This window comes from Prionailurus viverrinus, chromosome E3 (genome assembly GCF_022837055.1).
Source record: "Prionailurus viverrinus isolate Anna chromosome E3, UM_Priviv_1.0, whole genome shotgun sequence".
NCBI lineage: Eukaryota > Metazoa > Chordata > Mammalia > Carnivora > Felidae > Prionailurus > Prionailurus viverrinus.
The window spans coordinates 6,608,489-6,632,901 of NC_062576.1; the positions used below are offsets into that span (position 1 = coordinate 6,608,489).

At 43.3% G+C, this 24,413-nt stretch overlaps 1 protein-coding gene across 1 annotated transcript; it reads right to left on the bottom strand.

The window, feature by feature from the left end:
- Window positions 1–624: 624 nt before the first annotated feature.
- Window positions 625–24,299, bottom strand: KPNA7 (karyopherin subunit alpha 7). Its single transcript, XM_047837878.1, has 10 exons — window positions 24,219–24,299; window positions 23,394–23,522; window positions 18,909–18,991; window positions 18,210–18,478; window positions 16,746–16,828; window positions 14,478–14,741; window positions 12,841–13,074; window positions 10,304–10,486; window positions 3,899–4,045; window positions 625–738 (listed from the first exon to the last, which is right to left on the bottom strand). Exons 1-10 carry the CDS (start codon window positions 24,282–24,284, stop codon window positions 625–627), a joined length of 1,572 nt encoding a protein of 523 aa, XP_047693834.1. The 5' UTR covers window positions 24,285–24,299.
- Window positions 24,300–24,413: the final 114 nt, after the last annotated feature.

The window sequence follows — 24,413 nt, forward strand, 5'->3', positions numbered from 1 at the left end:
GACTGAGCCACCCAGGTGCCCCAGCCCCCAGAAGTATTTTAGACGGACACCCACACATCTTTCCTCCTCACTTATCAAGGACCAGCGAAGACATGCTTTGGGCATGACATTTTGGTGTGATGCTTCAGACCACAATAGAATTTGATCCCATCTCTACACTCAAATAATATAAATCAAGTCCAATCCTCAGAGCATATCCCACATCCATCACAACACTACCAAGTATTGTGGTCCTAGGTCCTTCCCAGCCCATTCTACTCTCCTTATGACCATCACCCACACAGCCTTCCCTGAAGAATGTTCTGTACTAACAGGCATTCCATGAAAAGGGAAGGGGAAAGAAATACGAATTACTGGTTAAATCAAGTCTACAAGCCAAAGTTTGTCTTAAATAGCTATAGACCATTTTACTGTTTTTAGTGTCTTCCTTTAAGATCCTTAAAGGTAACCACTAAACCACACATTCTTAGGAGATGAATTCCACATGGCTTTAAGACGCAATTGTTTTAACAGCATTTTTGATAGATGGAGGTGAATGTGTCGAAACTTTTATTAACATTCAGTTTAAAAAGCTTTACACCTGCGGCATGCCAAGATCTAGAAGATTCTTAAAGAAGTTACCCATTAGGGTGTGGTCCTTGGTTTAGAAGTCGTGGGGCCTTGGTAATTTTTTGTTAAGTGGTTTAAGAATTCACAATCTTGGTCCAGGGCTGGTAATATTGTGCCATTTTCTTCTCCCTTCAGGGAAGAAGAGACACTATTATACCTGCAGGCTCCCAGCATGTTATTGCCTTACAGGTGACTCTTTAACATCTTCTATGGATTAACAGTTTGATCAAAATCAGCCTCAAGGCTCCCTCAGAAAAGAGGGTGAAGGAGAAAAGCACCAAAATATTTCTCAGGCTCTACCTTAAATACAGTTTATGTGTGTGGTAAAACATACGTGCCATGGGGCGCCTGGGTGGCGCAGTCGGTTAAGCGTCCGACTTCAGCCAGGTCACGATCTCGCGGCCCGTGAGTTCGAGCCCCGCGTCGGGCTCTGGGCTGATGGCTCAGAGCCTGGAGCCTGTTTCCGATTCTGTGTCTCCCTCTCTCTCTGCCCCTCCCCCATTCATGCTCTGTCTCTCTCTGTCCCAAAAATAAATAAACGTTGAAAAAAAAATTAAAAAAAAAAAAAAAAAAAACCAACGTGCCATAAAATTCACCACTTTTAACGATTTGTAAGTAGAGAGTTCCATGGCATTAAGTTCCTTCACATTTCTGTGCAACCACTACCATCCATTTCTAGAACTTTGTCATTTCAAACCCAAGCTCTGTACTTATTAAACACTAACTCCTTATTTCCTTCTCTTCCAGCTCCTGGCACCCACCATTTTCCTGCAGGCCTCTGTGAGTTTGATACTCCTAGGTCCCTGATGTAAGTGAAATCATATGGTATTTGTCCTCTTGTGTCTGGATTCTTTTTAAGTGCAGTTTTGATACATAGAACAGTGCCCTTACAGTGAGTAAGGACACAGTGTAGGTAGTTGTTACTTCTACATCAGAAGTCTTTAGCCTGGAGCCCTTGGATGAGTCCTAGGAATCTGAAACTCCTTTAAGAGATGGGTTTCCTACTTACAAAGTTTTGTAGGAGCCTTAACCCAGAAGATGCTGATTGCTGTTCTGGGTCCTCTCTGTTTTGAGAGCACCCCCTTGGTCCCAAACCAGTATTGACTGACTTCAGGTAGCAACAAACCACCAACATGGTTGTATTTGTTGTATGTCTCTGGATTTTGCTGACGATTCCAATTTGTTGCCTAATGGAGTGTCACTCATTCCGTAAAACCCCAGCCCTATGTTTAGCGGGCCACTTAAGAACTTTGAGCTCACCTTCATATGAACCCTATCTAATGCAAACGCAACTCAAAACCACAATAAGCCACAACTTCATACCCATTAGAATGACTAGGATCAAAAAACCAGAAAACAACACGTATTGGTAAGGATGTTGAAAAATGGGAACCCTTGTGCATTGCTGGTCGGAATGTACAATGATGCATTCCCTGCGGATAGTAGTATAGCAGTTCCTCAAAAGTTAAAAATAGAATTACTATATGACCCAACAATCCCACTTCTGTATATACACCCAAAGAACTGAAGGCAGGAATTCCAAACAGGTATTTGTTTGGTATTTGCTCATACTCAAAGCAACATTATTCCCAGTAGTCAAAAGAACAGTCCGAGTAAAGATCCATGAGGAATGAATAAGCCAAAATGTAGTATACACACACAATGGAATATTACTCAGCCTAAAAAAAGCAAAGGTGATTCTGACACCAGCTACAACATGGATGAACCTTGAGGGCATTATGCCAAGTAAAATGAACCAATCACAAAAGCACAAATACCGTATGATTCCACTTACATGAGCTATTTAGAGTAGTCAAATTCACAGAGACAAAATGTTAAATGGTGGTTGTCAGGGACTTCGGGGGAGGAAGAATGGGGAGTCCATGTTTACTGGGAACAGAGCTTCACTTCGGAAACATGAAAGACTTCTAGAGAGGATGGTGGTGACTGCTACCCAGCAACATGAAAGTTTTTTTTGTTTGTTTTGTTTTTTGAGAGAGAGAGAGAGAGAGAGAGAGAAGGAGCACACACAGGGGAGGGACAGAGGGAGAAAGAATCTTTTTTTTTTTTTTTAACATTTATTCATTTTTGAGAGACAGAATAAGAGTGAGGGAGGGGCAGAGAGAAAGGGAGACACAGAATCCAAAGCAGGCTCCTGGCTCCGAGCTGTTAGCACAGAACCCAGTGCAGGGCTTGAACTCATGAACCTCGAGATCATGACCTGGGCTGAAAAGTCAGACACTCAATCTAGTGAGCCACCCAGGCACCCCAGAGACAGACAATCTTAAGCAAGCTCCACACTCCACTCTGAGCCGACTTGGGGCTCAAATCTTAAGACTTAGGTTTGATCTTATGATCCTAGGACCATGACCTGATCCAAAATCAAAAGTTGGATGTTTAACCAACTGAACCACCCGGGTACCCCTATGAAGGTACTTTTAATGACCCTGAACTATACACTTAGAAATGGTTAAAATGCTAAGTTTTATGTTGCACATATTTTATTAAATAAAACACATATAAAGAAATGTCTAATGCTGTCTGATCATTATTCCCTGCTCCTGCAGAAAAGTTAAAAGCCTTGTGTGCAGTTTATCCCAAACCCTGTGTTCTGGAAAGAAACAAAATGCAGTAAGTAGCAAAATCATTTTTCAGAAGCTGGGACTGCCTTAGTAGGGTTTTTCAGTAAAAAAAATAATAATAATAATTTCAGGGGTGCCTGGGTGACTCAGTTGGTTAAGCATTCGACTTTGGCTCAGGTCATGATCTTGCCTTTCCCAAGTTCGAGCCCCACGTCAGACTCTGTGCTGACAGCTCAGAGCCTAGAGCCTGCTTCAGATTCTGTGTCTCTGTCACTCTCTCTCTCTCTCTCTCTCTCCCCCTTCCCTGCTCATGTCTCTCTCTCTCAAAAATAAAAACATTTAAATAGAGATAAAAAAATAAATCACTTCAGCATCATAGCCCTTCCCTCCTGCTCCCTTCCTCACAAGAGGAAAGCAGGGGGAAAGACAAAAAAAAAAAAAAAAAAAAAAAGAACAAAATTCTAAACCAGAGACAGCAGGGCAAGCCTTTATGGGACTAGAGTGATTTCCAGGAGCCGGGAAGCTGCCCCTCAAAGGCAGTCCATTCAACATGGACGGGGGGAGAAACTCAGAGCTAAGTCACAAGAGAAGCCCACCTGTCCGGTCACCCACCTCCCAGGGGCAGCACAGGCACCTGCCCAGTGATCACCTGCTAAGGGGCCTCACCAGGAGGTGTGAGAGCTCCTTCCCGCTCTGCAATCACTTACCTCACAAAAATGGTTCTCGATAATGTTCAAAGCAGTCAGGGCAACCTGAGGGTTCTCATGAAGTTGCAAGGCCTCAATTTTATCAACACCACCGATTTCTTCTATCAGGAGACACATGTTTTCCTTCTCTGAAAGCTTCTCTGCTGCCTGTGGGCATGTAAGAAAAAAAGCTCTTTGGAGGCGGAGCTTCGCCTCAGGGGAGTCAAGGGCTCCTGTTCCAGAATGGGCAGCCATAGTTTTATTTTTCCCTAATTAAGACTGCAGGATCTTACTCCTCTTTTGGGTATTTATAGTACACATATTTAGGTTTATATTAATTGCACAAAATACAATTTTTGCCAAGTAAGCTGCCCTCCACAAATACATTGCTGTTACTGTTTAATAGCTATCTCCCTTCTAATTAATGGAAATGGTTTAAAATACAGTTTGAGGGGGGCACCTGGATAGTTCAGTCGGTTAAGCATCTGACTTTGGCTCAAGTCATAATCTCACAGTTCGTGAGCTCAAACTCCACTTTGGGGGAGCCCTGCTTCTCTGTCTCCCCTTCTCTGCCCTTCGTGGTATTCTCTCTCTTCCCCTGTCTCTCTCCCCTTGCTCACTTGTGCCCTCTCACTCTCAAAAAAAATAGGAATACAGTTTGAAAGAATGTTCAAGTAATGCTTTATTTTTGAGAGAGAGCATGAGCAGGGGAGGGGCAAAGAGAGAGGGGGACAGAGGATCTGAAGTGGGCTCTGCACTGACAGCAGTGAGCCCAATGTGGGGCTTGAACCCACAAACCATGAGATTACAATCTGAGCCGAAGTCGGATGCTCAACCGACTGAGTCACCCAGGCACCCTAAGTAATGCTATTTAAATACAGGTGTTCTGGCCCTACCCTCACGGTAAAGCCTTGAGAGGTAAGACTAAGGGGACCCTGAGCAACACCATGGCAAATAACCAAGTCTCTGGAAACAAATAACATGAGTGGATTTAATCCAATGCTGATCATCGGATTTATCATCTGGGGCTGTTCATTCATTCAAACACTTGTACATAGACTGTGGGCGAGGCCTACAAAACTAGAGCTCAAGATGGGATTTAGAAAAGGCCTTTTCATAACTCATTTTTGGGGCATACAGGTAGATAATTGTTGCAATACAGAAAGTAGAACACAGTAAATGATCAGTGGTTTACGTTATAGAAGATGTGCATAAAAGGCTTGGGAAGTAGCACACCTTCTTGAAAAACAGTGCTGTGCCAGGGCCAACCATAGGAAACTCCCAGCATTCCCAAAACAAGGAATGGCAAGGACAACTTTTTGAAGGGTTAAGTGTTGCTTATTAGGAGAAGAGGGAATAATCCAGCTAGCTAAATAGCCTATTTGGGGAAAGAGAAGTAAAGAAGCAGCTTTGGTGTCATCTCCGAAGGGCTCTGCTCTTTATTTTGTGAGCAATAACCTCCTGTGGTCCAAATTAAACCTTATTTAGGTCACACTGTCTACCTGATGAGAGTCTGTACTGTCTTGTCTAAAGCTGGACACTCTTTGATCTATCTGGGGTCCAAAATGAGTTTTGGCTTTCAGTGAAGAAACCAAGGCAGGACCAATGAGCTAGGATAGCCTCAGAAAGAAAGCTGGGGGATGTGGGATGACCCAGGGCAAGCAGAGCCCTGGAGAAGGATTCTGGATGTTGGCAAAAGAGCAAACAGCCCCAAAGTCACTTCAAGCTGCACTCTGCCGGCCATTAGAGGCTCTCTGCTACCTTGTCCTCCTAACCTGCTATTCCAGTGCCTTTCTCTGATCTATCAGATGTGGTTTTCCCAGATGCCTCCAAGGAAAAAAAAATCCCAAATGTTTAATTCAAATGAAACAGATGAAGTTCAATTTCTCCAGCCCACAAGTGTGCTTTCACCAATGTGTTATGTCGTTATGTCCAACTTTGTCTATGGGCGGCCAAGTCTCTATGCTTCATCCATGTGATTTGTTCAGTCTTCATGTCTAATTGGGTGCTATTTCAAATCTGTTCTTGACTCAGGTCAGTTCTTTCTAAGACAGTTACATGAAAAGGATGATTAAAGTGAGCTTTTAAAAGGAATCCCCTGGTGTTACTTTGAAATTCTTCAAACGGCTTCGTCGCATATAAAAGGACCTTAACCAGATGAATATAGCCAGCCTTCAAGATGGCCTCAGATGATCTCTAACTCCTGATATTCACACCCTTGTATAGTTTCCTCCCATGTTGAGTGGGGCTGATCTGTGTAACCAATAGGACCATGTTGTTGGAATGACTTTCAAGGTTAGGTCATAAAAGCCACTGGGGCGTCCACCTTGCTTTCCTAGATTGCTTCTTCCAGAGGAAGCCAGCTACCATGATGAGAATACACATAAATGGTCCTATGAAGAGCTCCAGGTCCAGGAAAGTGACAACTTTCCAAGCATATGAGTGAGCCATCTTGAAAGCTGCTCTTCAGCCTCCATCAAGCCTTCAGATGAAACTGCAGCCCCAGTTGACACCTTGAATCTCATAATAGACCCTGAGCCAGAACCATCTAGCTAAGCTATCCCCAGATTCCTAACCCCAGAAACTAGATGAGATAATGAAGTAAAAGCTTGGTTTGGGAACATAATTCGTTCCAGAAACATGCTCGTAATCCAACACACTTGTCTATCAAAGCTAATTTCCCTGAAAGCAATAATGGGAACTCAGATGAATCATTCCACAACCCCAAAATATTCATATAAAAATCATTAGAATACTGTAATATAATACAAAATAAATACAAGGTATAAAGAAACACTAATTAACCTGCACTTATCTTTGAAAATCTTTATGGCTGGTGTGAAGGAGACAAGGGAGAGGAGGGTTATTGTGTGGGACGAACTTCACTATCACTAACAGAATCACTGCTATCTATTGGCTCAATAGAATCTTTTTCTTTTCATGCAACTTTAACAAGGAGCCTATCCGATGACATTGCTTTTGCTCCTTTTGAGAATTTTGCAGAAATAACATTGCATTGTTGTTAAACAGATTAATTGCTCACACTGCTACAGTCTTATTTGTGTGGGGCTTTTCTACAAAATTTTGCACTGTCTCCCACATTTCACACATCTCCATAATCTCATTTGAAGTGAGGGATTCCTCTGCCTTTTTCTTCTCTCCTCTGCAGAGGCGATCTCCTGCAAAACCTCTTGCTGTTACTCACGAAGCAGACCCATCAGTCTGTCAGTGGTCAGCTCCCGGCCATGTTCCCCTACCAGCTCTTGAATGTCACCCTCCTTCACCTCCAGTCCCATGGCCTTTCCCAAGAACACAATTTCATCAACAACTGCTGGCTCCTATTCATAAGAAAGCCCCTCTAAGTCATGTCCAAGAATGCAATCGGGCCACAGTTTTCTCCAAGCAAAATCAAGGGTTCTCTTGGTGATCCCATACCAGGCTTTATCAATGATCTTGAGGCAGTTCATGATGTGCAAATGATTTTTCCAAAACCCTGAGAGGGTAAGGTTTGTTCCTTTGGTTACCTTGAAGCATTGCTGAAATAGTGCTTTGCTATGAAGCTTTTTAAAGTTCGAAATGAACCTCCTGATCCATGGGCTAGAAAATTGGAATGGTGTTGGGAGGAAGGAACTTGACCTTAATGAACTCAAGTTCCTTCAGTAAGTGGTCCTCAAAGCCTGGCAGGTGAACAGGAGCATTATCCATAACCAGTAAGGTTTTGTGTGACAAATTCTTTTCTAAAATTCTGCAGGACTGAAGGCCTCATTGATCCACCCAATGAACAAGATATGAGTGACCCAAGACTTACTGTTGGACCTCCACATAATGTTTAACTGGCTCTTCTGCACCTTGCATTTCTTGAAGGCTCATGGATTCTTGGAATCATACACGAACAGGGGCTTGACTTTAAAATCCCCACTTGTGGGGCACCTGGCTGGCTCAGTAGGTTGAGTAGGTGGCTCAGTAGGCTGACTTCAGCTCAGGTCACAATCTTGCAGTTTGTGAGTTTGAGCCCCACATCGGGTTCTGTGTGGACAGCTCAGAGCCCGCTTAGAATTCTGTGTCTCCCTTTCTCCCTTTCCCTCATTCACACACACACATGCACACACACTCTCTCTCTCAAAAATAAATCATAAAAAAATAAAATAAAATCCCCACTTGTGGGCACCTGGGTGGCTCAGTCAGTTAAGTTTCTGACTTTGGCTCAGGTCATGATCTCATGGTTCATGGGCTCAAGCCCCACATCAGACTCTGTGTGGACAGCTCAGAGCCTGGAGCCTGCTTCAGATTCTGTGTCTCTGTGTCTGTCTGTCTGTCCGTCTCTCTCTCTGCTCCTCCCCAGATTGTGCTCTCTGAATAATAAGTAAACTTAAAAAATTATTAAAAACAAAATAAAATCCCTGCTTGCATTAGCACCAAGCATGAGGGTGAGACGGTCTTTTGTGGGCTTGTGACTGGGCATTATGTGCTCTTATCTTGTAATGTCGGTCCTCTTTGGCATCTTTTTCCAAAAAAGCCCTGGCTCATCAAGTTAAAAACTTGTTCTGGCAGGTCACACTTGGAAACCATGAGCTTCTGGAACTCGGTGACAGTAGCTTTAGCTGCCTTAGCGTCGGAACTCGCAGCCTCTCCATGTCTTGCAACACTATGGATGTCACTTCTCCTCTTAAAGTTATCAAACCAGTCCCTGCTTGCTTTGAAGACTTCATTTTCTGTTGACATACCTGGCAGTTTACTGACAGGGTTGGTGTACAAGGCCTTTGCCTTCTTGCAGACAAAGTTCTTGGGCACAGCATCACCTGCTAGTTTCTTCTATCTAAAACAAAAGCAACTTTTCTACATCTTCCAGAACATGTGGCCATTGCTTTGATATTTGATATCCTTTTGCTGCATCCAGCCCCCTTCTTTCTTCTTTAATATTGTGCAAATGGTCAACGTCGACTTCTTCTAAAATCTTGCAGTTTTAGCCACTCACATACCTCGTTCATACTTCTTGATTTCCTTCTTCACTTCCACCGTAATCATCTCCTTATTACCATCTTTCTTTTCAATCTTTTTCTGCCTGGGGGCCACGTCTAAGCTCGCATGGATGTTGACTATAGTAATTATTAAACTCTTGTCATATACTGTATTTAATGTAACTAGCAATAAGGCATAGAGTAAAGGGTCTATATCTACAGGCAACCTGACCTAGAATGGGAGAATTCCTAAGCTTACTCTTGTATGGAAAAGCAAAGGACTGTCCACAGGTGCTTTGAAGTGACAAAAAATACACTAGTGCCAGTTGTGGGTACCTTCCAACATTCTGAAAAATCGTCAATTTCTGCCAAACACTGCAGCCTGAAACTGAGCATCCAAGCGTGGAAGATGATCGCCCACAATCCAGTAGCAAGAGAGAGAGAAGAAACATTGGCTCAGTTGTGATCATGGGACATTCGGCATCATGTATGACTTGTATTGCAAGGCATAGATTGTTTATCAGGTTAAAACTTATTATAAATGTTTGCTTGTCTTGTAGAACATGCACAGAACAAGTTACTCACAATCCAAGGTTTTATTGTATTTGTTTTAGACCAGTAGGGAGTAACTGATCATGCAGCAATATAGAACTGACACAAATGGTTTATGAACATTGGCTTAATTTGCCTTTATTTAAGAAATAAAACTTTCCTGGAGTTCTAATTCAAGGCTTTGTAGTCCAATTTCAGCATCTATCTCTGCTAACTTCTTGCTTCTCTTTCAGGTGTACCCTATGTTTTAGCCTTCTAGAAGAGCCAGCCATGTGGTGTACAGGACTGCTTTTCCCGGCTTCAAACATTTGATTGGTTTCTCCATCTCACTCAGAGTAAGCCAAGGTTTTCACATACCTTATGTGATATGGATGCTCTGAGCCTGACCACCACCTTCCATCCCTTTGCTCCCGCCCATCCTTGAGCCCTCTTTCCCCAGATATCCATAAGATTCACTCATTTCTCTTTGATCTTTGCATGCATGTTCTTCGTGAGACAAGTTTCTCCTGACTACTACATTGACGGGATCACCATTACCTTCCTGCTCTGAGCCATCAGCGACTGACCCTTCATCACATAAACTCCCAGTTGTTGGGTCTGTTTCTCTCCCCATTAATATATAAGCTCTACCAGAGCAAGGACTTTGTTCTGTGGTATCCTGAGCATCTGAAACAATGTTAGGCATATGGTCACTCACTTGAAAAAATGAAGATGGGCCTTCTTTGAAAGGCCTCTTGTTTTTGTTTTCCATAGGATGCATGAATAGGAGGAGGGTTGGGGGAGTGGAAAGAGAATCCACATAGGGGTTTTAAGAACCAAAATAAATGCCTTCGGTTTGGAGACTGCTATTTCAAAACCAACCTGCTTAAAAAAACAAAACAAAACAAAAAAACCCAACCTGCTTAGAGCAGCTCACCTTGAGGATAAGAGAGATAACATCAAGGATGATGGTAACAATTTTGGGGTCTTGGATGGTAAGCAGATTCACCAGTGGCTCCAAGACTCCAGAGTGGACAAGCTGGATCAACTGGTCTATGGTGCCTCCAGTTGTGAAGTTTGCCACGGTCCAAACAGCCTCTTTCTGGACTTTAAATTCTCCCTGAAGAAACAATGTTTACAATCTTTATGGATCCTTAAGAACTTAAATATAGCAATGCTAACTTAGTTCAATTTCTAGGTAGGCTGGTGACAGCCAAGACTGTATATATAATTTACATTGAACACATCAGCAATTTGCCTCTAGTTCTTGAACAGAGGATAGCACCTTTGAGAAGCCAAGGAGCAGACAGGCTCCCATTAGGACTTAGAGGGAAGTTCTAAATTGGAATGGACTCATTTCCTTAAGTCAGGTTATGGGAATAATATAACGAACATAAACCAATCCAGATAATCTATATATATTAGAAATTATCCTTGGAATTATTTTATTTTTTAACTTGTGAGAGAGAGAGAGAGACAGAGTGTGAGGAGGGGAAGGGCAGATGCCCTTAGTCTTTCGGATGCAGGGAAACTATGGACAAGAAGCTCCATAGCTACAAAGCTGAGCACACAAAGTGATCTCAGGGAATGAGCCAGACCAGAGGTGTCAGAGGAAGACCATTGAAATATCACTCAATGCATTCCTTGCATTTGTAAGAAACACTTTGCCCAGAGATCTGGGAGTAATTTATCATAGATACTTCTATCCCTGTGCAGAAGGAGTTATTCCCATTTTATGGCTGGGGAAAACTGTGACCTCAGTGTAAAAGGAAGAAAGAAAGGAAAGAAAGAAAGGAAAGAAAGAAAGAAAGAAAGAAAGAAAGAAAGAAAGAAAGAAAAAGAAACTCAATAACCAAAAACAACTTCGGGCTCCAAGCCAACTGTAGTTCAAAAAGCAATTTGAGGGGCGCCTGGGTGGCGCAGTCGGTTAAGCGTCCGACTTCAGCCAGGTCACGATCTTGTGGTCCAGGAGTTCGAGCCCCGCATCAGGCTCTGGGCTGATGGCTCAGAGCCTGGAGCCTGTTTCCGATTCTATGTCTCCCTCTCTCTCTGCCCCTCCCCCGTTCATGCTCTGTCTCTCTCTGTCCCAAAAATAAATAAAAAATAAATAAATAAATAAATGGGGCGCCTGGGTGGCGCAGTTGGTTAAGCATCCGACTTCAGCCAGGTCACGATCTCGCGGTCCGTGAGTTCGAGCCCCGCGTCAGGCTCTGGGCTGATGGCTCAGAGCCTGGAGCCTGTTTCCGATTCTGTGTCTCCCTCTCTCTCTGCCCCTCCCCCGTTCATGCTCTGTCTCTCTCTGTCCCAAAAATAAATAAACGTTGAAAAAAAAAAATTAAAAAAATAAATAAATAAATAAATAAATAAATAAATAAATAAAATAAAATAAAATAAAATAAAAAAGCAATTTGAAGTAAGATTACTTCTTGATTCAAGGCTGGATGTCTTTTTAATTTTTTTTTAATGTTTATTTATTTTTGAGAGAGACAGAGAGAGAGAGAGAGAGAGAGAGATGAGACAAAGAATCCCAAGCAGGCTCCAGGCTCTGAGCTGTCAGCACAGAGCCCAATGTGGGGCTCGAACTTAGGAACCATGAGATCATGACCTGAGCTGAAATCGGACACTTAACCAACTGAGCCACCAGGTGCCCCCATGACTGGAGGTTTCTGATGAGAATCTATATAGACTCATGGTAGCACACAGGATAGGAAGCATCTAATAGATCAAAAGATGCCTTGATTCAGGTTGCACACCTAGGAACCCACCATCCACCCGAGGACAGGAACACCACCGGCAGCTTCTCTTATCCCATCCTATTCCACTTGCCTCCCTGCCCCCAACCAGACAAAACCACTCCTGGCTTTTGTCACCTATAGATAATTAAACTGAGCCCATCCATTCAAAGGGGACAAAAAGAAATGCTGATGGATAGGAGTTGTCCTGGGGAGGGAAGTGGGAATCTGGAGGAAGAAGGAGGTTTTGTTTTACTTCTACTCTTATATCTGGATTTTCAGTATATATTACCACTCCAATCAATGTGATTTTTTACGCTGAAAAAAATCCAGTGTACAATATCACCATAACCCAATAGGTTCTTCCTCCTCAAACAGAACAAAACTTCCCCCTCTCTTGACAAGTAGAGTGGATGCCACATTCTTCTAACACCAAAGATAAGCCAATATTTACCAGCTCAGGATTTTTTTTCTGAATATTTGAGCTGGGGGGGGGGGGCAGGGGTGGGAGGGGTCACCTTTTCATTGAACAATGCTTGTTTAGTCTCCTAAGTCTTTAATGGGTTGTCCAAAATGGATGCTTCTTCCTTTTTTTTTTCCCAGGGAGAATTAGGAAACTAAGGTTTCATAGCTCTGTTGTGATCTCGAGTAATTTGCTTCTTAGGTGGTGTCTGAACTCCTGAAGGGGTTCAACGTGGGGCCAATTGGAAAACAGCCTTTTGTCACAGAATGCACCACTTACATTTTTTAGCAGAGCCACCAAGGGAGGCAGCATGCCACAAGCAATCAGCTGCTGGATGTGCTGGCAGGGCCCTGCGGCCACATTGCTCAAGGCCCAAGCCGCCTCCTTCTGGATGGAAGACCTGGGATGCATCAGGAGCTGGGGCAGCACGTTCAGGATGCCCGCGTCAATGGCCACCTGGGTCTGGTGATCTGTTCCTGTGACAATGTTCCCCACGGTGCGGAGAGAGGGGATCTGGAAGAACAAGGCTGCAAGTGTAAGCAAGCTTTGCCAATTTATCACAACAGAAGGGGACAGTCACACCAAGCTATGTGCACTCCCAAATATGCGTCCTGCTATGTTGATGGTGCTCAGGAAACCTGTGAATGATGATCAAATCCATGATCTTTATTAATTCAGCACATCCATAGCCATTTGCATAGTTTGAAGGTACTTGCTAGCCTCTCAACAGTTCCAGGTTCAGTGAGACAGAGGTCAAGGGATGGCTTTATTAAGAAATGATGCTGTCCTTCCATAATCTTACACTGGGAAAATCGCTAAATTGATTACAGTATTTATAATGTGGTAACTTCTACTGAATTTGTATTTAGCAGGAGTGTCAGGTTCCTGCTGTATACTTAATTGGAGCTAATGAGATCCCAATGGCATTTGTTGATGTGTTCACAAACACCCTCTCAACTCTGAAGGTCCCCAGGATGGGTCTGTAATTGGGCTCAAGACAACAGTCCTCTGAGGGCTGACTGTGCATTCATTTTGGTTTCTCTGCACTGTAGTGGCTGCCCCAGCACAGACCACCAACAGTTCTAGAGCTTTCCTAGCCTTTCATGCTAGGTATCTGCTACTCAAGTGAGAGGTGGAATAGGCCAATCACAGCCTTGGAAGGATGGTTCCAAATGGGCCCTCGACACCCAGGACATACAGCTTCTTATTCTCTTCATACCCTCCCTCCTCTCAATATCATCCCCCCAAACTAACCTTGATGTCTGAATAATATTATGCTAATCTAGGCACAGATGATTGTGAAGCCTGCATAAATATACAAGGCTAGCCATAGAAGTCAAAAGGGGCACCCATGTTTTAAGGCATATCTTCAAGAAGCTTATAAGTGACATGTTTCCTATCCTAGCCAAGTATTTGATGTTGACTTTGTTTCATTTTTACCTAGACTATTTCAGTAGTCTAATAACAAACTAGGGAGAGGATAAGAGGGAATTTTCTTTTACCCTCGAGTAAAAAATTTAAATGTTATAATGAGCTTTACGTTAGCACACACACGCACACACTCACGCATACCCTGCATTAGCCAACTGGTTAACATCCACATGCACGGACCACTGGAAGGAAAGGCCACAAAAGGGTGGAGGGACCAGAAGCGATTTCAATGTGCTGCTTTTCTATACTTTCTAGTTACCAGATTAAGAAAAAGTAAGTTACTTAACATCCACTAGGCTTTTCGATCAAAATACATTCAAGTCCTTGGCTAGACAGTAGCAGAGACCAGGGCAATGCAGACCACAAGCTTTGTTCTAGGTAAAGTATTAGAGCTGATGGTGGGAGAGGTCTCACTCAAGTGAGTATGACTCCCACATTCTAGTTGGAAGGTTCATACAGAGACAGGCAGGACCAGGGACATTTACCAAGATATTGAGCTCTGAGCTGGTCATGAGCTGGACCAGCCTGGGTAGGACACCCGTGTCTACCACTTGGCCGATGCGCTCATTACAGCCATCACTGAGGTAGGACAGGGCCCAACAGGTGTCCGAGAGAACCTCGCCATCTTCATGCTGCAGGAGGTGGAAGAGCACGGGCAACATTTGCTTCACTGCTCTCTTGCAGGGGTAAGGGCTCTTGTTTCGGCAAAGGTTGGACAAAGTCCATGTGATGTTCCGCAGAAATGTGATCTGTAACAAGGAGACTGCTTCCAGCATCAGGGGCAAAGGAGGAAAAAGGCCAATGGCTACATGTCCTTGCCATATTTCATCAATATTATTGACCAGTGTGAAGCAAAGAATTTGAGCTTCACGCAGACTTTGTTCTCAGTAGTGATGCACACTAGGGAGACTGAGAACGAGTTTAGGTTTCCTATTCAAATGTTATATGTAGGTTTCCTTGGATTCTTCAAAATGTCCCTCCCACCTGGACTCAGTTGATGACCCTGTTTTCATTTCTCATCGACAAAACAAAGGTCAAGCAGGAGTTGCTTGGTCTGCCTAGTAACCCTACCAACATGTGGCAACCACATTTCTGATCTTTGTTCAGGGGTCAGTCTTCCTACTCCACATCTGGATCCCATTTTTGCCTTTGAAGATTCTGTCCCCATGACCACCTTTCTGCCCTGGATCACTCCCACACTCTGGGACCCCTCCGTCTCTCTAGCCATGGTCCTGCTTCTATTTGTAGAGTCCAGCCCTCAAGGATGTGTCTATATTTGCATCTACCTTGCAGCTTCTTACTTGTTCTTCCACCCCTCTGGTCTGATTTCTGCCCCTACTTCTTTTTACTTAGTGATGAAATCAGCTTTTTCCAAGTCACCAAATCCAACAGCTGCTTTTTCAGTCTTAAAGTTACCATCCCTATCAGAGGTATTTAGTACCCCTCTTGAAAAAGCTCTTTTTGGCACCTATGACCCCAAACCTGCATTTCTATCGCCAAATGGGCTGTTTCTTCTCAGTCTTTGGGGTGGGCTCTGCCTGTCTTCGGAGTGTCAGAATTCTTGAGACTTAGTCACAGGCTCTCCTCATACTCTAGGTCAGGGGTTGGGGCAAATTCTTTCTATAGAAGGCCAGATAGTAAACACTCTCAGCTTTATGGACCATAGGGTCTCTCTGGTGCAACAAGTCATCTTTGCCCTTGTAACATTACAAAAGCAACCGACAATATGGGCATAAATAAATGGGGATGGCCATGCTCCAATAAAACTTTATTTATAAAAGTAAGCATCTAGCCCTGCTCTAGTTGATCTTGCCAAGCTGGATGACAGATGTGTGCACAATCATCTAGACCAACATTATCCATCCTGACATTGCTACGATGGTGTCTCTCACACTCTTCAACTTAATATGTACAACTAAGGCTCTGATTCCTTCTTCCCTCCATCTTCCCATTTCTCTAGGAGGACCGTCATAACAAGCTAACCCAAAACCGGAGGGCATCCTTGCTTCTTTCTATCTCCCATGTCCAACATGGCAGCATCCCATCTCTGTTTGCTATCATTTTACAAGCAGCCAGAAGGTCTTTCTAAAAGATCAGATCACTTCACTTCCTGCCTTGAGATCCTTCAAAGCCTTCCCTCTGTCAGCATGAGGAAGTCTAAGTCCCTTGCCCTACTTTTCCTCTTACATTGCTCTCTCCTTGTGAACTCCCTGGTCATGTCAGCTTTTTTCTGGTTCCATTAGGTCAGGTTTTCTCCCACCCTGAGGGCTGGGTATTCCCTTGGCTTTTAGAAGCTACCTTCTCTTCATTTTTGTTTGAAGCAAATCTAAAACCCAAATTTATCTCCAGTGGGGTCGGGGTGGGGGAGCTCTATTGTTGCCACATCAATCAACTCTGACTCTAAGCTTCAAATCAAGACCCAGTACCCAGGAACATAACTGGAGACCCATTAATTCTATCTGTGCCCCTTGAATGGAGAGCTTAGTCATCTACTTTTGAAGGACTATAATTTTAGAAAAACTCTAATGGAACTCTTCCAATGCCACCCCCCCAAAAGTAAAATCAGCACTAGTGGCCCCTGGGGGCAAATTTCCATCAACCTCTACCCAAGGTGATATTCAGTCCTAGGTCTTGCTTATAAGTGCTGTCCTAAGGGGCAAGGCAGCACCCATATGACCTAACTGACTTGAAAATACTTCCACAATTTCAGAAACGTGTCACCTAGCTAGCTTTTCTACTTTAAAGACACTTACAGGTATGGTTGATGAAACCAGGGCCAGCAGATGTGGAATGGCATTGCTCGAGATAACCAGGTCTCTGAATTCTGGGCCATCACCTTCAAATAGATAAGAATGTGACATCTGAACAGGGAACAAAGAGAATCCTGGAGGTAAGCGACTACTTTTTTAAAAGCCTGTGCAAAGGGTGAGATGCCAAAATGCATTCCTGGGTTGGGCAAATACTTAGGATACCCATGAACTAGATTCTCTGTCTCCATCATGTTGGTTGGGTAGATAGACCAGATGTGTGCACCACACAGCAATGACTGTCATAGGCAGTCTGTGGACACATCAAGGAGCCAGCCAATAGCCCAGGAAGTGTCCTCGAGACTCTAAATGCCGATGGTACTTCATAGCATGGTTCTCAAGAAGATGAAGGCTATTACAGGCCAAATTGTCTTCCCAGAAGATGTTGACATGGGACAGAGGCTTCCAAAAGCAACTCAAAACCAAGTCTGGGAGATGGGTAGATGCTAGCCATCTGCTATCTGCTGCTCAAGTGAGAATACCAATTTGAGACCCTAGAAGTCTCAGTTTGTAATTCTTCAACCACCAGGACAAGGCATATGTTACTTTATACTACCCGATTTTGCCTGTTCCTTACTGAACCAGACAAAATGAGGGACAAAGTCTCTGTAATAGGTGCTTCATTTCTGCAAGCATTTACCACGCAGACTTACTTTATATTCTGCATTTGCTATCCCAATACCCTAAGTCCTTGGAGGTCTCATCACAGTGTTTGCTTCTGCTGATTCAGTCATGGTGGGTTGTTGACTCTCTGAACTTGAAACTGCTAACATTTGGCTGATCTTAATTTGTCAAAATCCAGAGGGGCCCAATTGAGTTCATATCCCTCCCAAGAGTATTGTATTTATATCCAGCCAGGAATGCTAGAACTTTCAACACTGTCGCACTAACTCCTCAGTTCGTGCTTTCCTGGCCCATGCAGGGAATACAGCAGCAAGCCCCAAACTCACAAGGCCATTTTAGGATTGCATTTTCAGGGAAGACTTTTACCCCAAACTGAGGAAATATTATCTTTTGTTACATTCCCTTGGCAACTTTTACTGGAGGTAGAATTTTTTCAAGGTCCTGCATTATGAATGGGTGCGTCATAAATGTCACAGTGCATGGGTCAAAGACTGGTCTTCTGTTCCTGAGGCCATTGAGACCTGAGGCCGTAGGACCCCAGTATTGGCAGATGGCCTTAGGCGGCCTTTAGCTTTCAGTACGTACTGCATCATCTAATTTCAGCTTTAATTTTCAGCCTCTGAACTTGACTCTGAATTTTGGAAAAGCCTGTCAGGCCTCCCCACTGTTTCTAGATATTTAAACTCAGATGATCAAGTCTATGATGCTACCCAAAGAACTCCCATAGCATGCCAGGCCAGGTGCCTGACCCACTGGTTTCCTAGCCCTTTATGAGGAGTGTCTTACCTGCTATATTACCAAGGGCCCACACTGCCTGTTCACACACAGTCATGTGGGGGGAAGACAGGAGCTCAACCAAAGGTTGGATGGCCCCACTTTCCACAACCGCCTGAGTCTGCTCTGAAGTCCCAGAAGCAATGTTGGTCAGAGCCCAGGCTGCCTCGAACTGCAAGCAGGGGTGAAGTGATGACTTCAGGAACTCCACCAGCCTGGGAATGAGCCCGGCTTCAACAATCAGTTTTAGAGGAGGGTTCCTTTCACGGGACAGCATTTTCCTTCGCAATCAGAGGGAAAAAAATAAAAGCAAGTCATGTGAGTCTGATATTAAGAACCTCCTTTACAAATGCTCTTGGCATTTCTAGCTATCAAACAAGACTAACAGCTGGGCCAGAGCCACTTAATATCCTAAAGTCCAGCCCATGGCACTTGGCAGTGATGAAGCAACATTTTTCCCTTCAGGTATTATCTATGAGCAGAGATTCCTATAGAGGCCAATTTAAATTAAGCAATTCATCTCTGACAACACTTGCATATCTTAAGATGTTCTCAAGGACAGTGTAGAGGAACAATTTAGTCTTGCTTTTGAACAGACTCACCTTCTCTTATGTTGCATGGGCATTTTGTCACTGCCACAAAACCAGGAAGGCCCCTGAAACTTATTCCTAGCTTGGAACCTATGAATAGCAGAAGTCTGTTTAGCCATACCTGGCTGCCTGGGTGGCCTGGAAACATAGGTCTGGATCTGAGGCATTCACACCATTGATTATTTCTTGCAGGTTGAGGCTGACCTGCAAGAAGAGATGCTTTTGGGTCAGAGTCTCTGCGAAAAGGAACCATGAAGGTCATCTGGTCTAACCATCTATCTGATTAGAACAAGCTGGCTTGGGCAGTATGCTGGTCTGCATTAGGGGAGAGAAAGACATTTGGTGGTCTTATAGGACACACAGATCTGTGGGACCCTTCCCATGCTCTGGGGAAGGGGTAATTCTTATAATCACTTGGATTCCCAGCACCTTGTCATTCCATGAAGAACATGCTAGTTATGATCAGCAAAAATACAGTAAGGATCTCCAAAAATTCTCTTCTCCAAAACACCACCACTACCACCACCACCAACAACACAAATAGAATCAACCTTCCAAACTCTAGAAACTAACCAAAGGCTTGTAGCCCAATTTGTTTTGAGCCAAAAAGAGATTATTCAAGAAAAACAGCTAATCTTGAAGAATTCTAGGAAACAAAAATGCATCAACGTATGAACAGGATTATACATCCTGATCGACTGGGATCCAATCTGGGAAGGCAGGGGTGGTTCAACATGGGAGCATCAATGTAGTAGGACATATTAATAGAATATTAATTCTATTAATAGAATTAATGGGGGAGGAACATAAAATTATCTCGATAAATGCAGGGTAAGAGCATTTGACAAATTCAACCACCCTTCCATGATAGAATAGCTGGAAATAAAAGGAAACTTCCTTAACCTCATAAGGTCATTTTTTTTTCTATAAAAAAAATCCCCCCTCAAGGGAGGGGAGGGTGGGTGATGGGTATTGAGGAGGGCACCTGTTGAAATGAGCACTGGGTGTCGTATGGAAACCAATTTAATAAATTTCATATTAAAATAAATACATAAATAAATAATAAAAAATAAAAAAATCCCACCTCTCGCATCACAATTAATGGTAAAAGATGGAAAGCTTCCCCTTAAGATCAGGAACAAGACAAGGATGCCTCCTTGCTCTTATTCAACATAGTATTGGAAGTTCTAAACAGATTAATTAGGTAAGAAAAACAAAGCCATCCAGATTGGAAAAAGAAGTAAAATTGTCTCTATCTGCAGAAGACAAAAACTTGTATATGGATGATCCTGAAGAATCCCCCCACATACACACAAATTAGAGCTAACAACCAAACATAGTCCAGTGAAGGGTTAACATACAAAAATCACTTGTATCTCTATATAGTAGCAGTGAACACTCCAAAGCTGAAATTAATAATTTTATTTACAATAACATCAAGAAGAATAAAAGACTTGGGAATAAATTTAGCAAAAGAAGCACATGACTTACATGCTGAAACTATTTTAAAAAATGAGAGAGGGCCTAATATATTAAAAAATACCCCATGATCATGAATTGGAAGACTTAATGTTGTTAAGATGGCAATACTCTTATAAACTGGTCTACAGATTCAGTGTAATCTCCATTAAAATCCTAGCTGTCTTTTAAAAAAAAAATGAATTTATTGTCAAATTGGCTTCCATACAACACCTAGTGCTCATCCCAACAAGTGTCCTCCTCAATGCCCATCACCCATTTCCCTTCTCCCCTACCCTGATCAACCCTCAGTGTGTTCTCTGTATTTAAGAGTCTCTTATGTTTTGCCTAAATCCTAGCTGTCTTGCTAGAAGAAATTGGCAAGTTGATTCAAAAATTCATGTGGAAATGCAGGGGATTCCAAATAGCTAAAATATCTTGAAAAAGAAGAACTAAGTTGGAAGACACTTCCCTATATCAAAACCACCACAAAGCTACAGTAATCAAGTCTGTGCTACACGGACATAGGGTAAACATGTTGATCAATGGAAGAGAATCCGAAGTCTACAAATAAACTCTCACGTGTATGGTCAGCTGATGTTAGACAAGGGATTTAAGACCATTCAACAGGGACAGGACGGTCTTTTTGATACGGGGACAATGAGATATCCACACATGGGATGATGAAATTGGACCCCTAACTCACACCATTTACAAAAGTTTATTCAAAATGGATCAAAGGTCTAAATGTAACAGCTAAAACTATAAAACTCTTAGAAGGAAACTTGGACATAAATCTCTGTGACCTTGGATCAGGCAATGGATTTTTTTTTCATGTTTATTATTTTAGACAGAGAACATGAGTGAAGGAAGAGCAGAGAAAGAGAGAGGGAGACGAAGGATCCGAAACAGGCTCTGTGCTGACAACAGAGAGCCTAATGCAGGGCTTGAACTCATGAACCATGAGATCATGAACTGAGCTGAAGTTGCTTAACCAACTGAGCCACCCAGGCACCCAAGGCAATGGATTCTTAAATATGATACCTAAAGCACAAGCAACCAAATAAAAAAGTAGATAAATTAAACACTTTCAAAATTTAAGACTTTTGTTCAAGGATTCTACTAAAAAAGTAAAAATGACAATCTACAGAGTAAGAGGAAATATTTGCACATCATGTATCTGGTAAGGGTCTAGTATCCAGAATAGACAGTGTAAAGAACTCTTACAACTCCACAAGAGAAAGACAAATTACTCAATCTTAAAATTGAGCAAAGGGTTTGAGTACACATTTCTCCAAAAGATACACAAATAGCCAATAAGCACATCAAAAAATGATCATTAGTCGTTAGGAAAACATACCAAAATTCCAACAATATAGCCCTTTGTACTCACTAGATGGCTACAATCCCAGAATGGACAAGTGTTGGTAAGAGAGCCAGCATGTACAATGATACAGCTACTTAGGCAAACAGTTTGGCAACATATTTGTTTCCTATTGTTTCTGTAAAAATTACCACAAATTTAGTGGCTTAAAACACCACATCATCTTCTAGTTCTGGACATCAGAAGTTCACAATCAGCTTCACTGGACTGAAGGCAGGGCTGGCTTCTCCTGGTGGCTCTGAGGAAAGAATCTGCTTCCTTGCCTTGTTCAGCTTCTAGAGAGGCCACGTGCATTCCTTGGCTTATGACTCCCTCCCTCCATCTTCAAAGCACAATATGCTCATCTCCCCTTCTGTGGTCCTATCACCTGCTCTGACTTGTCCTTCATCCTTACTGTAAGGGCCGATGTGATTACACTGGGTCCATCCAGATAATCCAGGATAATCTCCCCATCTCAAGACCCTTAACTTAATCACATCTACAAAGTCCCCTTTGCCATACAAGGCAACATTTATAGGTCCTGGGGATTAGGAGATGGAGGTATTTGGAGGGGGAGCCACTGTTCAGTTTACCTCCAGCCTCAAAGAGTTAAACAGGATGACAATATGACCCCGCAATTCTCCTCCTAGGCATGCTCCCAAGAGAACTGAAAACACATCCACACAAACATTTGTGCACAAAGCACCATTATTCATTATAGCCAAAAAGTGGAAATGCAAATGTCCACCGACTAACGAATGGATAAACAAAACTTGGCATGTCCATACAATGAAATATTATTCAGCCATAAAAGCCATGAAGTCCTGGGGCGCCTGGGTGGCTCAGTCAGTTGAACATCTGATACTTGATTTCAGCTCAGGTCATGATCTCACAGTTTGTACGTTTGAGTGCCAAATTGGGTTCTGCACTGACAGTGTGCAACCTGCTTGTGATTGATTGATTCATTCATTCATATTCTCTCTCTCTCCCTCCCTCCCCCTCCCCTACTCACATGTGTACACGCACATGCTCTCTCTCAAAATAAACAAACTTGAAAAAAAAAAAAGGAATCAAGTATTGACATATGTTACAACACAGACAAGCCTTGAAAACATTATGCTGAGAGAAAGAAGCCATGTACAGAAAGTCAGAGAATGCTAACAGCCATTCCGTTTAATGGCTGCTAATGTGTCATCAGATCTACTTGCCCAGATCGAATTTAGCTCTGCCCTGTAAGACTCCTAATCCTAGCAGGGTGCAATAATGCATGTGGATGGTTAAGATGGGACACAGACAGTGGCAGATCATAAAAGGATGTAGAGCCACGACTATCAGAGTCTAAGAAGAGAAACTCCCCAGTCAAGGTATTCCGGAAAGGACCCACGAAAGACAGCATTAGGCTGCACATCAATGCAGAATTTGCACTGAGTGAGGTTGGGGTGGATGGGGAACTGATGATGAAGGACAGCACTCGGGTCCTAGGCAAGACTTTATATGCTGAGTGACTAGATGTAACCCCTCATTTCTTATTTCTGGCCGAGGGATGGTAAGTTCATTTCCATTAGAAGCTGCACTTCATCTACCCCATCTCTCTCAGAACATAGATCCCAGACTCACAGCCACAAAGGTAATGGCCCTTTGCTTTCCAACACCACCAGCTTACCTCTACCCCCCTCCTTAAAGACCCGGGATTAGCGTTTGCAAGTTCCGAATGTATTAAACATTTTCAAGCCAGAGAAACCTGCTGAGCCACCGTCCTGAATGCCATATTCCCAATGTACGTACTCCTTTGGTTAGTTGTTCAGAAGCTGGGTCAGAGGAGACATTGGTGATATTTCTCCTCTTTAAGGCCTGCTCATCTTTCTTGGCCTTCCGGAGCTCCAGGCTGACTGCCATCCGCTGTTGCCGCCTCATCTAACGAGAAAAAAGAAAGAACCAGAGCCCTTAGAGCAGGGGAGTCAGGTTGTCACCCCATTTAGCTAAAACATGCCTCAAAGCATCTGATTTCACTTTTACAGTGACAACAGTAAACAGCCCAGAAGAGTTAATATTACACAGTAAATAGTCAGCACGGTTTACCGCCTCTGCTTTCTCCTAACACCACATCCAGAAAAGTAGTTAACTTTCTTCCCAAAGTGAAGGAAACCTGTCTACATTCTCGGCAGGCCAGGACTCTCAGCTGTAGAACCATCCAAGCAAAGTGTACCATTGTCCCGAGTCTGAGCACATCTCTATCAGTACTGATTGGTCCCGCAAGGGCAGGCCTGGGCCTCCCAACTGGAGATCTAGGCAGGGCTGGGGACCATGGCCTCTGAAGACATGACCCACATGTCCCTGACCATTTCCACCATTAGAGATCAGTCTACAGGTCATTGGAGCCTTGATCCAGCCCTGGATGCCAGACCGAGGGAGAGTAAAATTAAAAACAAAACAAAATAGACCCTTTTATCTTGGTTCAGGACAAACTCCTCGACTCTATTGAGAATCCTGGGGGAAATGATCTAACCTGGGTTCCCCACATCACCTTCCCCTCCATTTCTGATACATTCCAGCCATGAGATTTTTACTGCACTACTGCTTCATAGGGCGAAGCAGTTGCTTGGTACTCACAGATGCATCTTTGCCTCGGTACTTAAATTTTCTCAGCCTCTCTTCTGGAGCATCCAAAGTCGGCATATTGACTGGAACAGTCAACCACCTGTAGGTAGGGCAGTTACCAGGAGATTTTCAGTGCCCAGTGTGTGGGCTCCTATGTGACAGCCATCCTTGCTCTAAGCCCCTAAGGGGCCCCCGGTGAATCGGAGA